Genomic DNA, 11,950 nt, shown 5'->3' with positions numbered 1-11,950 from the left:
ACACTGGCGGGAGGTTCCAAGATTTCCGAGGTTGGCCCCAGCAAGCAGATGGAATATAACCTTCGCGAGAAGTATGGGAACCAATGACAAGCATATATTTGAATAAATGACAAGAGATATTGGTACTAAAATCAGGGAACAAAGGCCTCAGGATGACCAGCTGGCAGCTTCACTACCAAGAGAAATTCCGGAACTAATTCATATATGAAACCCAAAAATTAAAATAAAATAATAACCCAAAAAGATTGATGACATTACAAAAATATCAGAAACAATATCCACCAGGGACTCGAAAAGTTCAACCGTAAACGTGAGCAAACATCATAACCATAACTATAAACAATAAGCCATGCGTATTTTCATCAACCATATGGGAAGGCTAAGCAGTTCCATTCGCAATGTGAACTCTCGAGCTCTTGACCAACCCAATGCAAAAGTCCGTCCAATCTTTCCGAACCCCGTTTATAACTTCCCGGTCGATGGCGTCCTCGACGGATTCTTTGTAGCGTCTTTTATACTCGGATTTGACACGTTCAAGGTGGTTAGGTTCCCAGTGCATGCGGACCAGTCGAGAAATCAGCAGCTCGGCTCGTTCACGACCTGTACCTGATTCTGCAATTGCTTGGTGGAGCAGGAGAGCATCCCGCATCGGTCGATTAAGTGCTCCGTTGAGAACATGTACGAGTGTTTCGCCCTGCAAAGGAGGTGTGGTCAGTGACGTTTTGTGGCACGGGAAAGATGAACACAAAACGGCTAGACACTTACGACTAAATTTTGTGATTTGGTTATCATTTCTTTAGCGAAGTTCTTGCGGTATGTATCTTCATAGAGATGCAAAACTTCACGGAGATGCGTATCGCCCCTGACGAGGATAATCTGTATCATCGCCGTTTCCCCTCCTTCTCGCGAAATTAGAGCACGGTGGAGATCACGCATGTCATCGCGGACAAGGGATTTGTCCAAGGGGGCCGAATTGGGCTGCCGTCGCTCTTCAAGTGCCAGCAGGATCGCAGCACGAAACTTGTCTGCTTTGAGTTCGGCTTTCATGCACTTCTCAAGATCATCTCCGTACCGCTTATCGCGGAAACACTTCTTAATCTCGCGGATTTCAGCATTCGTCCGTCCGATAAGCGACTCGATGAGGAGTTCACGACGCAGTGAGTTTGATCGGTACCAGAAATTGGCCCAGTGTGCCTCAGATTCCCACCTTCCTAGTGCTGTCGTGTAGCAAACTTTACCGAAATTTCCTGGGACTTGTACCTTGATATGTTTAGCTATATTAACCCCCTTACCGCCTATCTTAACGAGATTTTTATATTCAGCACGGAGCGCTAGCAGATCGTCCGAAGAAAGATAAGGAAGAATATCTATTAGAGGTTTAGGGTCCGCGTGGGAATGGTGTAGGGCCAATTTTAATTCCTTCGCGTCGGGCTTTGGATCGTAGAAGGATACTTTCTTTTTCGGTGCGATTACTTTTATGTCTGCATCGAGCTTTGACGGCTTGTTCTTTGTCTTACTGCTGTTATCGTCCTTCTTGGATTTACTTTTCCTAGATCTACCTAACTCCGAGCCTGAGATTGCACCGCCATCTAGTGGCTCCAGATCTGATAAGCCTTCATCCATATAGGATGGAACGGATGTTGGCCATGGCATGGGCGAGATGCTTTGATATGTTCCTTTATAAGCCTCGAGCAGTGGGCTGGCAGGAGGACGACTAGCGTCCGGAAAGCTACCGGGTACTGCCATATGACCATTGGAGGATATTGACAAGCTGTGTGGACGCTCGGTCGTCTTCTTCGGTTTAATTTCAACGTAAGTTGGATCAGGAGCCTGAGAGTGGGGTTTGATACTCTGTGTATATGGTTTGGTGGGCTTTGACGTGTATGTGATATTAGGGTCGGGCTGCGCGTATTGGAATGGGGCTAATTGGGCATAATATGGCTGCGTAGCTGGAGTTGTACCCATCGAGTATACGCGCTGATGGCCCGACTTGCTTTGTATAGTTGTTGTAGGAGGCGACTCGGTCCCAGTAGATGATGGCATTGACATATTGGCATATTGATGTGGGTTATAACTAGCTTGAGAAATTAGAGGATACTGGCTCGATGGGACTGGAGCGTGAGATACAATGGGCGGATCGGGCATTGCATACGTGGTAGCAGGAGTCGGCGTAGAATGCTGTGTAGATGTGACGGGGTTGTTGAACTCAGGCGGAGGCACGAAACCAGGGCGTTCGCATTCTGGAACTTCCGCCCAGTCAATCGGGTATTTATTTTGGTTTCCGTATTGGCTCGTTCCAGTGTCGCTTGGTCTGTTCTGGCGATGTGAGGGAGGTTGTGCATAGCGGTAACCGTCTAGTTTCGCATAGCTTAGATGCTCTCTTGAATCGTAGTCGTGGCGAGAAGGATACTTGGGTGATTCTTCTCCTCGAAGTTTGGCTAGTGCACGGCTATATTTGGACGAACCTCCCGCCGAATCTGAGTCGTGCTGCTTGGTGGAAGAGGAGGTGTATTTCTCCCGCAAACGTTCGTAACTTGGGGCAGACGGCGGATAAGGCACCTCTCCATAGGCCAAGGCATCGTCCTCCGATTCGGTATAGGACTCATCGGAGTACTGTTCATACCTTGAGGCCAGTTTTGAACTTAGGTGTCTAGAGTATCGCCGGTCACGATCTGAGTCGTAACGGTATTTGTCAGATCGAGGGGGTTCCGCTGCGCTGGTGTGTTTTCGTACCGCCGCTTCCTCATCCGATACGTAGTAGCCAGGAGGCTGTGGCTGTGGCTGCGATTGATGTTGTTGTTTAGGCTTCTCAGAGCGTCGGTATTTGTCGTCGTCAGCATGATAGTCGTGGTACTTTCTGCTCGACCGTGAGCTAGCATAAAGGGTCTCCTCCTCCGAGTCCGGATGGAAGTACTTCTTGGATCTTCCGGTCATTTCTCTCGGAGGAGACGATGCCCGAGTCTCGCGTGTACGTGAGCGCTCGCGAATCCTTCCACTGGGGGACTTTGATCGGGTGCGAGATCGCGAGTCGTGAACACGGAGTGAAGCCATTTCGGCAAGGCTGTACTCCGTAGGTATAGTTCTAAGCGCTGACTTGTAGACACGGGAGAGCTTTGAATAAGAGTCGTATATAGTAGTAGAAGCTCAACTCTGTAACAAAACGTCCACCCCACAAGAATGAAGAATGAACTGCAAACAGCATCACACAAGAGATGGGCTGTGAAGGATGAATCGACGGCGCGATCCTTCGGGGGTCAAGTTGTGTGTCTTTTTCCTAATTCAGCAGATTGGCCCGAATCCTGGAATCTGGAAACTTTAAAGTTGAGCCGTGCCGCATGACTAAGTAAGATATTAACCGTAAACTGACTAGTGTTGTGGGGGCCAAAATTAAGCTTCAATTTTGTTTGGTTCAGCCGCAAGCTGTCCCGGAAAGACCATGACTGTTAATACGAGTTGAAACGAATGCAACATCTGGGGCTCTGGGGGATGGCATTTGGATTCAAAAAATTTCATCACGCGAATCCGATGTTGGTTGACGTTCCAGATTTTGAAGCATCAGGGATGAGGCTTCATTGATTATCCGTGGGCGTTGAACCTTTAGGGAGTCGGTAAAACTGGACTTTAATGGATCATTCATTTGCCTTTTCATTCGTCGCTGTCTCAATGCTTGGCCCCGTTTATATGCTCTATTAGTCTCCTATATTCACGATGTACTGTACATGTACATGTACATACAACGTATAGGTTATATGCGTAAAGATTTGCCTCGTCCGAGAAAGTTTCCATTTCTTTTTGTGACAGTTTAGATTGGGCGTTGGCGCTGCTGATGAGGACTGAGTTACCTACTTTCGATTTGAGGCAGTCCACCTTCATGCTCCAGTGACACTCGAAGACTTCTTTGTGGCATTCCGGACACTTTATCACCGGGCGGTTGGGTGGCCCTCCACTGCTTCCCGATCTCCTTCCCGCGCTCATCCCACCTATGCTTTCTCCCTATTTGGTGGGTTGAATCTTTGTGCTTGCTTCTCGTCTCGTCTCTGTATCTCCCCAGGTCCGTCCTCCATTCCTTTCGCCCAATTGCCTACTTAGGACGTCTCTTGGTAAATTCATCATCGTTCATTTACCCGCCTTCTTCAGCCCTGATTTTCTCGAGCGGCTAGGCGTGCCAAGTATGTCTCTTTTGGTAGCATCCGCTGGAAGATCTTCGCGGACGGAGATATCCTGACATGGAAAACAAAGTAGAACCTACCCTTGTAAGCATTAGTGATTTTTTCACATATTCCGTGAAATGTTAATACTCACGGAGGCCAGAAAACACCTGAGACGCAGAGCTTGTAGAAATGAAAGGTCGTGTGGAACAGACCAGCAAAGGCTGTTTGTTGGTGGGCCCCTGTCCTCTAGTAATTCCCTCTGGGAATATGGAGGGCGACAAGTATGGTTTTCGAAAATCTACATACCTGAAAAACGCCATCCTCTGTAGCTTGCAAGTATCATGCCTTAGCGGGCACTTTGGCGTCTGCTCTGAAACTTTGCAGACAGGCCGCTCCAAGGTCCTGATTTGATGCTAAAGAAAGCTCCCATCGGTTGTAACGAAGCTCTCATATGGCCTGGCACGAATGTTATCTTGAGTAAGCTAGATATGTGAGATGAGCTGGAATGCATAGAGCGGGTGTTGAGTGTTCCTAGTTGCAAGGAGGATGCTTGAAGATATGATATGCCTTTAGGTTACCATGAGCGTTTCAAAAACATATAGGAGGAGAGGTTCACAGGTAGGATAAAGTGAATGGACACATGAATTTTCCAAAGTTTGAGGAACCTATGTACGGGTAGAAAAGCAAGGGAGCAAAGCAACTGAGAATCCATTCACAGCCTTGACCATCTTTTCAATGCCATATGAAGCAAACAGAAACGAAGTGTGGGGTATCATCAATTTGAAAACCAAAACACCTATTGTCCAGCCCAGTAAAGTGTCAGAAAAGCCAACTTCAACGCCTTCAGAATCCCTAAAGATGTTGCTTCCTGCAATATTAAAAATAAATATATATCGGAGTTAAAGCTGAATGTCCCACTTGAAATGAAGTAGAAATGGAAAATTTCATCATTATGGGGTCAACCTGAATTCCGCTTAAGGAAAGGAGTCATATCAATCCCTTTCAAGCATATCTTCAAAAATCGTAATCCCCATTTCTCGTAATTTGCGTTTATCTTCAGTTTTGAGAGGAACCTTTTCGAAGTTTTCAGGAAGTGGTTGGCCGGCCCTGTTTGAAATAATGTTTTAGCTTAGCATTTGTGGATTTAATTTGGACAGAGTTATGAAAAAACAAATAAAGCATACTTGTAGTAATCGACAGCCATCTGTCTTGCTTTATCTTTCAGATTCACCTGATCTCGAATGATCAACTTCGGATGTTCCAAACTGTCGTCAACTTGTTTGATTTTCGCCCACTTGGGTCCATGTCTGACAATCATATTTTTAAGCTGATTGCATTCATCTACGGACCATGGGATCCTACCACCACCTGGTTTCCGCACCCGTCGATTTATTTCAGGAGCAGTGCTGGCTGGGGGTATATTTCCCACAACGTTTGTGAATTCTACTGATTCTGACTCAACTCGACCACCCTGTCGGCTTTCGAGATTCTGCGACTGTCTTGGGGGCGTGGCTGATGGGCAGGGAGTTGCTGTTTCAACTCGTCGTCGCTTCCGACCTTGTAGTCCCGCAATGGATGCACGTTTCTTCTCAACTCGGATATTGCGAGTGTCTGCTTCGAAGCCTTCTTCTTCGGAGAATTGGGTGCGTTCTTCCGCATGCCCTTCGTCCTCCTCAACTTCAGAAGCGTGTCGTTTCTTGGAACGACCAATTAAACGGCTTCTATCAGATGATGCTAATTGGCTAGAACCGATTGGAGACAATCTACGAGCGTCAGCTTGGCGATCAATAAAGGCCGCTGGGGGGGTTTTAAAAGTTGGTCTTTGCCGTTGAGAAGAAGTAGCAAGCCGTTGACGTTCAGCTATCTTGACGATTTCCGACGGAGATGGACGGGGCGATCCGCCAAGTAGTGCTGGACGTGTGCGCTCGCCTGGGGTAGAGCTTTGGCGAAATGCATGAGCACTGGCTTTGTGAGACCCGCTAAGTCTGCTTGGAGATTGTTCACCATCATTGACATGTGGGGTCGAATCGCGGGCTGCTGCGACAGCCTCTGTTTGTGGACTTCCCGAAGGTTGATCAACCCGTACATTACTAGCTGCAGAGCCCACCCTGGCCTGAAGATTCACCAAGTGCGACACGAAGGCTTTAGACTTGAAAAATCTATTGGAATATAATCCCAGTAAGTATTTTGTGCAAGGATCGATGATAACTGAAGGGGAACTCTGTATGACAATAGGGTATGTGATAGATAGTGGCTTCGTTGCATATAAACCAATCAGGACCTACCCTTTTCCAATAGAGAGCATAGACTTCCTGGTGCTTGTGGATTCCGTTATCTGTGGTTTCTGAACATCCGCTTGTTCGACGCCTACTGTGTCGGTGACAGAAGGGGCAGAAGTTGTCGATTTGGGAATGGAAGCGATACTTTGTTGGTCAAGGCTTGATCGGCGATCTACTTCAATTTGTAGGATCTCAACAGCCTCATTAAGAGATGCTTGCTTCTCTAATTGCTCATCAATTTCGTTTGCTCTCATGCGAATCCACTTGCATGCCTGGACAACGAATTCCGACCAAGGAAACGTGGATTCCAGTTCGTCAAAGTGAACGAAAGTGGTGGTCTCATCCACGTTAAATGTCTTTCGAATTGACGCTCGCCGCTCGAGAACTTTTTCGTAGAATCGCTCGGGGATTCCGCCACCCTCGTCACGTAGGCCGCTGATTTTCCAGCCGAGTAATCTTTCAGACTCATCACCGCTTTTCGCAAACGCGGTAAAGACAGTTTCCAGTATACTGTCCGGGGCGAATTCAACATTTATTTCTTGTTCCCCCGATCGGAGCTCCGCAATGGCACGTTGTGTGCGTAGTTCTAGGCCCAATTGGAAAGTTTCGTCGAGCAGAGCGCTTTGCCCTGGCGTTGTAATTCGATCGTCTTCTGGTGACAAGAACGAACTTATGAATAACACCGGGAATGATTCATCGAGGTCTGAGAGGTGATATTCTGAGAAAGGAGACATGTTCCCACGCAACGGGATGAGATCTAATGCAAACTGCACAAGATTGGCTTTTTGGATGAACTCGTCTGGATACCACGGAATGTGTTTCAAGGATGGGAGCATGTTTACTGCAGCTTCGACGGTAATAAAGTGCTGACCGCCAAAGTACTTCTTTTGGGTCTCAAACGTGTCCCGTATACGCTTGACTCTTGCTCTGAAGGTGGCGTTTTTAAGATTTTTAAGTAGAGTCGTGAGGGAAAAGGCCTGCGGAACTAGGATTCGTAGAGCATTCTTTGTAGAAGTATCTAGGTCGGGTAATGCCTCGATCATTATACTGGGATCTAATTCTCGCGATTCATGTTCGGAATCTGTAGCGAGCAGGGTTGTCCCCGTGATATTGAAATGGTCGACAGGTGATTCAGGAACAGATCGTTCGCTGCGTCTCGAGTTTTGCCTCGTAAGGTCTGTGTTAAACCTGCCGGCAGCATTCTTACGAGGGCTTTCATAGACAGGGGACAATTCTGTCCGTGGTAAAAAAGTGTAAGCTACGATGTTATCCTATTCATAATGAATGCAATTGATACTTTTGGGTCCAACGTGTGCTAGGTTCGACAATGACGACAATAATCCAGACCAATTCCATTCACCAGTCAATGTCTAGTTAAAGAACACAGCCTGGATGAACTGCCATGAAGTATAACGAGGATATAGAGGAGACAAAACCAACCATAGTTGCGAGTCTTAGACCTAACATTTCCAGCTCGATTGTTCTTTACTGGAGTATGAGATAGATCAACATCGGAATCATCTGAGTTCACTGAAGTGGCAACAGATTTGGAGGGGGAAGCAGGCGCATGATCTATTCCACCCAATTCCCTGCTGCGGCTCCGGGTTTGTCGAGTGGAACGGGGCAAGTTAGGTGGTTGTTTAGAAGCGCTTTTCCACTGGGCGCGAACTGATGTTGCTCGCGTAGCGGCCGGCATTTTCAACGACCCACCACCGGCGTAATTTCGATGGCTGGGCTATCAAATCAATGAGTAATGACGCCAAAGAGCGAGAGATGACATTGTTGTGATGATGGCGAATCTTTCAAAGTCGCGCTTCGCATGGGATAAAGGATAAAGAGAAGATGAGCTAACTAACAACCCTAACCCTGGCCAAGACCTACGTCACATGACTTGACTCGGGAGTCAGGCTAATCCTCTTTTAGATCTGCAGCACCGCACCAGCCCTGTGCTTACTCATCCACAGCTTTCGAGTTTGCGGCAGCGACTTCAGGGGCAAATACAGTTGAACGTGGGTGCCAACAAAAACTGATTGTGGTGCTAACTTAGGCTGGAAAAACAGCTTGGTGTGGGTTCCAAACTCAATTTCACCTTGGACGACCCATGGCAGGAGCCCATTAAAAGTACATGCACTAGACAGATTCAGCAAATCATTCCAAGATTGGTACATCTCACTCAACTCTCTTTTACCTTAGTGTAAGGAGTGTAAATTAGACAGTTCATAATTAGAATTAGAATTAGATTAAACAGGAAAGATATAGAGCCTTTGAAAAATATGAAAAATCAATATTATGAGGGGGATTGGCAGAGGGTTAGACTGGATTAGTAATATCTGTGTCTTATGTGTGAGATGTGTAGTGTGTATGTGTTTTAGAGGGAATGCTAAAATTGAACATGTGTTCGGAAAAGTGGTCGAAAACTTGGCTCCAATGTTCAACTGTAACCCGCGATGCTAAAATGTCTCTGGATGTGTTAACTAGCAAGTAGGGTTCTTTGTTTTGAAAGTGTTATTTACAGAGAGAGCATATATGACAGTCCTTTCTGTTTGTTTTATTATCGTTGATGAGCCTGTTTTTGCCTTTCTTGTCACTCTCTTCTCCCCTTAAACATAAACAAACACCTGCGCGATCCTTATCATTGCTGCCAGCTGGCTTCCTTCGTGCATTCCAGACATATTTCTCGAACCCGATCCTACATATTTTCCTGATTGCCCACTCTTGATTCAACCGTTTGCCTCGTCGGAGTCGATTGAGCATCTCCCTAAGTAGTGTCTACGGTTCTGTTTCAACCTCAGATATACAATTTTCCGCCATGAGGATCAGACGATTTCCCTCACCATTCCTCCTCCTTGCCATCCCGGCCATCACCTCTACCTTGGCCAATCCACTAATAGATTCCAGTGGACTTGCTAATTCGAGGTCGTTAATAAGCAATCGGGCTGCCATTCCCGATTCCGCACCACTAGCCAATTACCAAGATAACTTATCGCCCAAAGCTCGAGATGTACCATATGATGGGAAGGACGGGAAACCACACGCAGGACCTTGGGTTGAGACAAATGCTGGCCGGGATCGTAAGAAGGCGAAAGAATCGCCGAATGGGGAGCAACCAGTGAACCCCGATTCGACTGATCCACCGTCACAACATTATGGACCAGATGGGAGACCAATTCCCGCGTCAAATGATGGGGTTATGGATGATCCGAACCGGGAGCCGCCCAAGGAGGGGACGACAGGGACAGAGGGCGGTGTCTCGGAGAAAAACAAGGAATCCAATTCTGGGACTGTGAAGAATCCAGATCCACCAAAGGAAGTCCCCCCTTTACCGCACAGTGAGCAACAGAAGATTAGCCCTGGCGACGAGGCTGAACCAAAGACAGAAGGCGATGGCTCGGAAAAAGATACAGTGCTGGAGGTAAGCAGTGGAAACCCTATGTGATTGATGCACATGCGTACTCGAAGCTAATTCTGTGTTCTCTGCGTTGTATAGAAGCCAGAAGACCTACCCGAGTTACCCCATTCCATTCCCCGACCTGCATCGCCTGGCCGTCCAAGTGATCCTCTCGACCTTGATCAACAGGGTTCTCCAACAGACCCATCTCACTATAAATACTCCCAAGTACCCGAAAACATGATACAGCCACTACATTCATTCCTGCTTTCCCTCACCATGATACTCTTCTCCGAAGTCGGCGATAAAACATTCCTTGTTGCTGCCCTGATGGCCATGCGCCATCCGCGCATGGTTGTCTTTTCCTCAGCTTTCACCGCTCTCATCGCAATGACCGTGCTATCCGCTCTCCTGGGCCATGCTGTCCCTACCCTAATCTCGAAATCGTTCACAAACATTCTAGCTGCGGTGCTTTTCCTTATCTTTGGCGTGAAGATGGCTTTCGAAGCAAAAAAAATGGCTCCCGACGAAGGTGTGGGTGAGGAGATGAAAGAGGTCGAGATGGAACTGGAAGAGAAAGAACATCAACACCGGCGACTAAACCGACGGGGATCTATTAGCCCCTATGCACTCGAAGCTGGGCGTGGCCCTCGGAAGAGCCGCTCCTCGAACCACCGCCTCCCGCCTCCTGAAAGTATTTCCTCATCATCGTCAAGAGGCAGCTCCCCCTCCCGTGGTAACTCTTTATCAAGCATGGGGGTTGGCTTGAACAATTTATTCTCATTTCTTTTGAGCCCTGCGTGGGTTCAAACATTCGTCATGACTTTTCTTGGAGAGTGGGGTGATCGAAGCCAGATTGCTACTATTGCTATGGCTGCCGGTAAGGATTACTGGTGGGTTACGTGTGGCGCTGTCACCGGTCATGGAATCTGTACAGCAGCAGCAGTGATCGGGGGACGGGCAATTGCTGGCAGAGTTAGCATGCGGGCTGGTAAGTATCATGTCATACCTTTGGAGAATATAATCATACCACTCGTAAAACTAATGGTCTGCGTTTTGTTGAATAGTAACATTTGGCGGCGCCGCGGCATTTTTCATTTTCGGTATCATATACATCTTCGAAGCGATCTATTAATTTTATATCGATCCTGGCGCACGTTCCATGCTATCGGGTCCACGGCAGATGCATTTATCCTCTTCACTGGTTTCATTAACAACGCATCTTCACTCCTCAAAACTCGAAATGATCATATTGCATAAAATGAATGCGCCTGTGATATCTTAGCGCCGGGACTACTCCTATTACCGACTTTCCTCCCCTTTGCGCCACATTTTAATACTCCAGGTTGTTTGTCCTGACCTGCTTAATTTTTACTCTTCATGTATTATTTTCATTGTGCCCCTCTTGTGCTACGCGACCTCGACTTAGGTTTTTTTTTTTTTTTTTTTTTTTTTTTTTGGCTGTCCACAATGTGGATTCCTTTCTTGCTGGTCTAACTTATAGATTTCTTGCTTTGATATTCCTGTCTGCAAAGAAATAAACAAGCCACGATCTGACATCTACTAGAGATGGGGCTCTCACTATTTTTATTTCATTTTATTTTTTTTTTTGGTCGACACACATGCTGGCGTGGTTTATTTTCTTGCTTTCTTTGCAAGCCGTACCTTACGCTGAGTATGTCTCTGTTCCTGATATCTTTTTTTTTTTTATAATCTATGTTTCTCTTTTCTTTCTTGTCTGCAAATATCTTTTGCTTTTGAATGGAGATGCTTTGGCATTTCTTTCTCTTTCTTTTTTCTATTGTGAAATAAATACTGTTCCTTGTAATATATACATCCACACCGCATTGAAAAGTTCTGCATCTATGACAAAAGATAGTCCTATCGAGTCATCTAGCGTGTCATGCATGCATAAATCAGTTTTACCCCTTAGGCACGGTTGCTGTGTTGTCCTCCCACTTATCCCATGATATTCGTCAAGTCATCATCGCCGGCTGATGTATCCCTTTGTGTCCCCGAAGCAACAAAAGGGATGGACCTTTACTGTTGAACACCTTTGTGTCTTGTGGCTCTTAGTTTCCAAAGCAACGCAGTGAGTATAGAAACTGTTTACTTTCTCCTCTGCATCTCCT

The 11,950-nt window shown here is 46.7% G+C and overlaps 4 protein-coding genes across 4 annotated transcripts; 1 reads left to right on the top strand and 3 right to left on the bottom strand.

Moving 5' to 3' along the window:
• Positions 1–114: 114 nt before the first annotated feature.
• On the bottom strand, positions 115–3,107 carry BDCG_06229 (annexin ANXC4). The gene is made up of 2 exons (XM_045421958.1): positions 766–3,107; positions 115–694 (listed from the first exon to the last, which is right to left on the bottom strand). The coding sequence occupies exons 1-2, from the start codon at positions 3,049–3,051 to the stop codon at positions 380–382; spliced, it is 2,601 nt and encodes an 866-aa protein (XP_045277707.1). The 5' UTR covers positions 3,052–3,107; the 3' UTR covers positions 115–379.
• A 392-nt stretch (positions 3,108–3,499) lies between these two features.
• Positions 3,500–3,873, bottom strand: BDCG_06228 (uncharacterized protein; the record flags this gene model as incomplete). The annotated part of the gene is made up of 2 exons (XM_045421957.1): positions 3,500–3,697; positions 3,736–3,873. The coding sequence occupies 2 exons, from the start codon at positions 3,871–3,873 to the stop codon at positions 3,500–3,502; spliced, it is 336 nt and encodes a 111-aa protein (XP_045277706.1).
• A 610-nt stretch (positions 3,874–4,483) lies between these two features.
• On the bottom strand, positions 4,484–8,248 carry BDCG_06227 (myb-like DNA-binding protein). Its single transcript, XM_045421956.1, has 4 exons — positions 7,871–8,248; positions 6,437–7,664; positions 5,336–6,310; positions 4,484–5,258 (listed from the first exon to the last, which is right to left on the bottom strand). Exons 1-4 carry the CDS (start codon positions 8,124–8,126, stop codon positions 5,144–5,146), a joined length of 2,574 nt encoding a protein of 857 aa, XP_045277705.1. The 5' UTR covers positions 8,127–8,248; the 3' UTR covers positions 4,484–5,143.
• A 601-nt stretch (positions 8,249–8,849) lies between these two features.
• On the top strand, positions 8,850–11,924 carry BDCG_06226 (uncharacterized protein). Its single transcript, XM_045421955.1, has 3 exons — positions 8,850–9,842; positions 9,918–10,809; positions 10,886–11,924. The coding sequence occupies exons 1-3, from the start codon at positions 9,240–9,242 to the stop codon at positions 10,951–10,953; spliced, it is 1,563 nt and encodes a 520-aa protein (XP_045277704.1). The 5' UTR covers positions 8,850–9,239; the 3' UTR covers positions 10,954–11,924.
• The last annotated feature ends 26 nt before the right edge of the window (positions 11,925–11,950 follow it).

This window comes from Blastomyces dermatitidis, assembly GCF_000003525.1.
Source record: "Blastomyces dermatitidis ER-3 genomic scaffold supercont1.6, whole genome shotgun sequence".
NCBI classification, from domain to species: Eukaryota; Fungi; Ascomycota; class Eurotiomycetes; order Onygenales; family Ajellomycetaceae; genus Blastomyces; species Blastomyces dermatitidis.
This window is presented reverse-complemented; position numbering and strand designations above follow the sequence as displayed.

Excerpts from the sequence above, each read along its gene's own strand:
- BDCG_06227 (XM_045421956.1), bottom strand. The coding sequence starts at position 8,126 with ATGCCGGCCGCTACGCGAGCAACATCAGTTCGCGCCCAGTGGAAAAGC. Across the intron at positions 7,665-7,870 it reads GTCTAAGACTCGCAACTATG|AATTGTCCCCTGTCTATGAA; the intron begins GTTGGTTTTGTC and ends TACCACGGACAG. Across the intron at positions 5,259-5,335 it reads ATGGCTGTCGATTACTACAA|GGCCGGCCAACCACTTCCTG; the intron begins GTATGCTTTATT and ends TATTTCAAACAG.
- BDCG_06229 (XM_045421958.1), bottom strand. The coding sequence starts at position 3,051 with ATGGCTTCACTCCGTGTTCACGACTCGCGATCTCGCACCCGATCAAAG. Across the intron at positions 695-765 it reads CCAAATCACAAAATTTAGTC|GGCGAAACACTCGTACATGT; the intron begins GTAAGTGTCTAG and ends CCTCCTTTGCAG.
- BDCG_06226 (XM_045421955.1), top strand. The coding sequence starts at position 9,240 with ATGAGGATCAGACGATTTCCCTCACCATTCCTCCTCCTTGCCATCCCG. Across the intron at positions 9,843-9,917 it reads AAAAAGATACAGTGCTGGAG|AAGCCAGAAGACCTACCCGA; the intron begins GTAAGCAGTGGA and ends TGCGTTGTATAG. Across the intron at positions 10,810-10,885 it reads CAGAGTTAGCATGCGGGCTG|TAACATTTGGCGGCGCCGCG; the intron begins GTAAGTATCATG and ends TTTGTTGAATAG.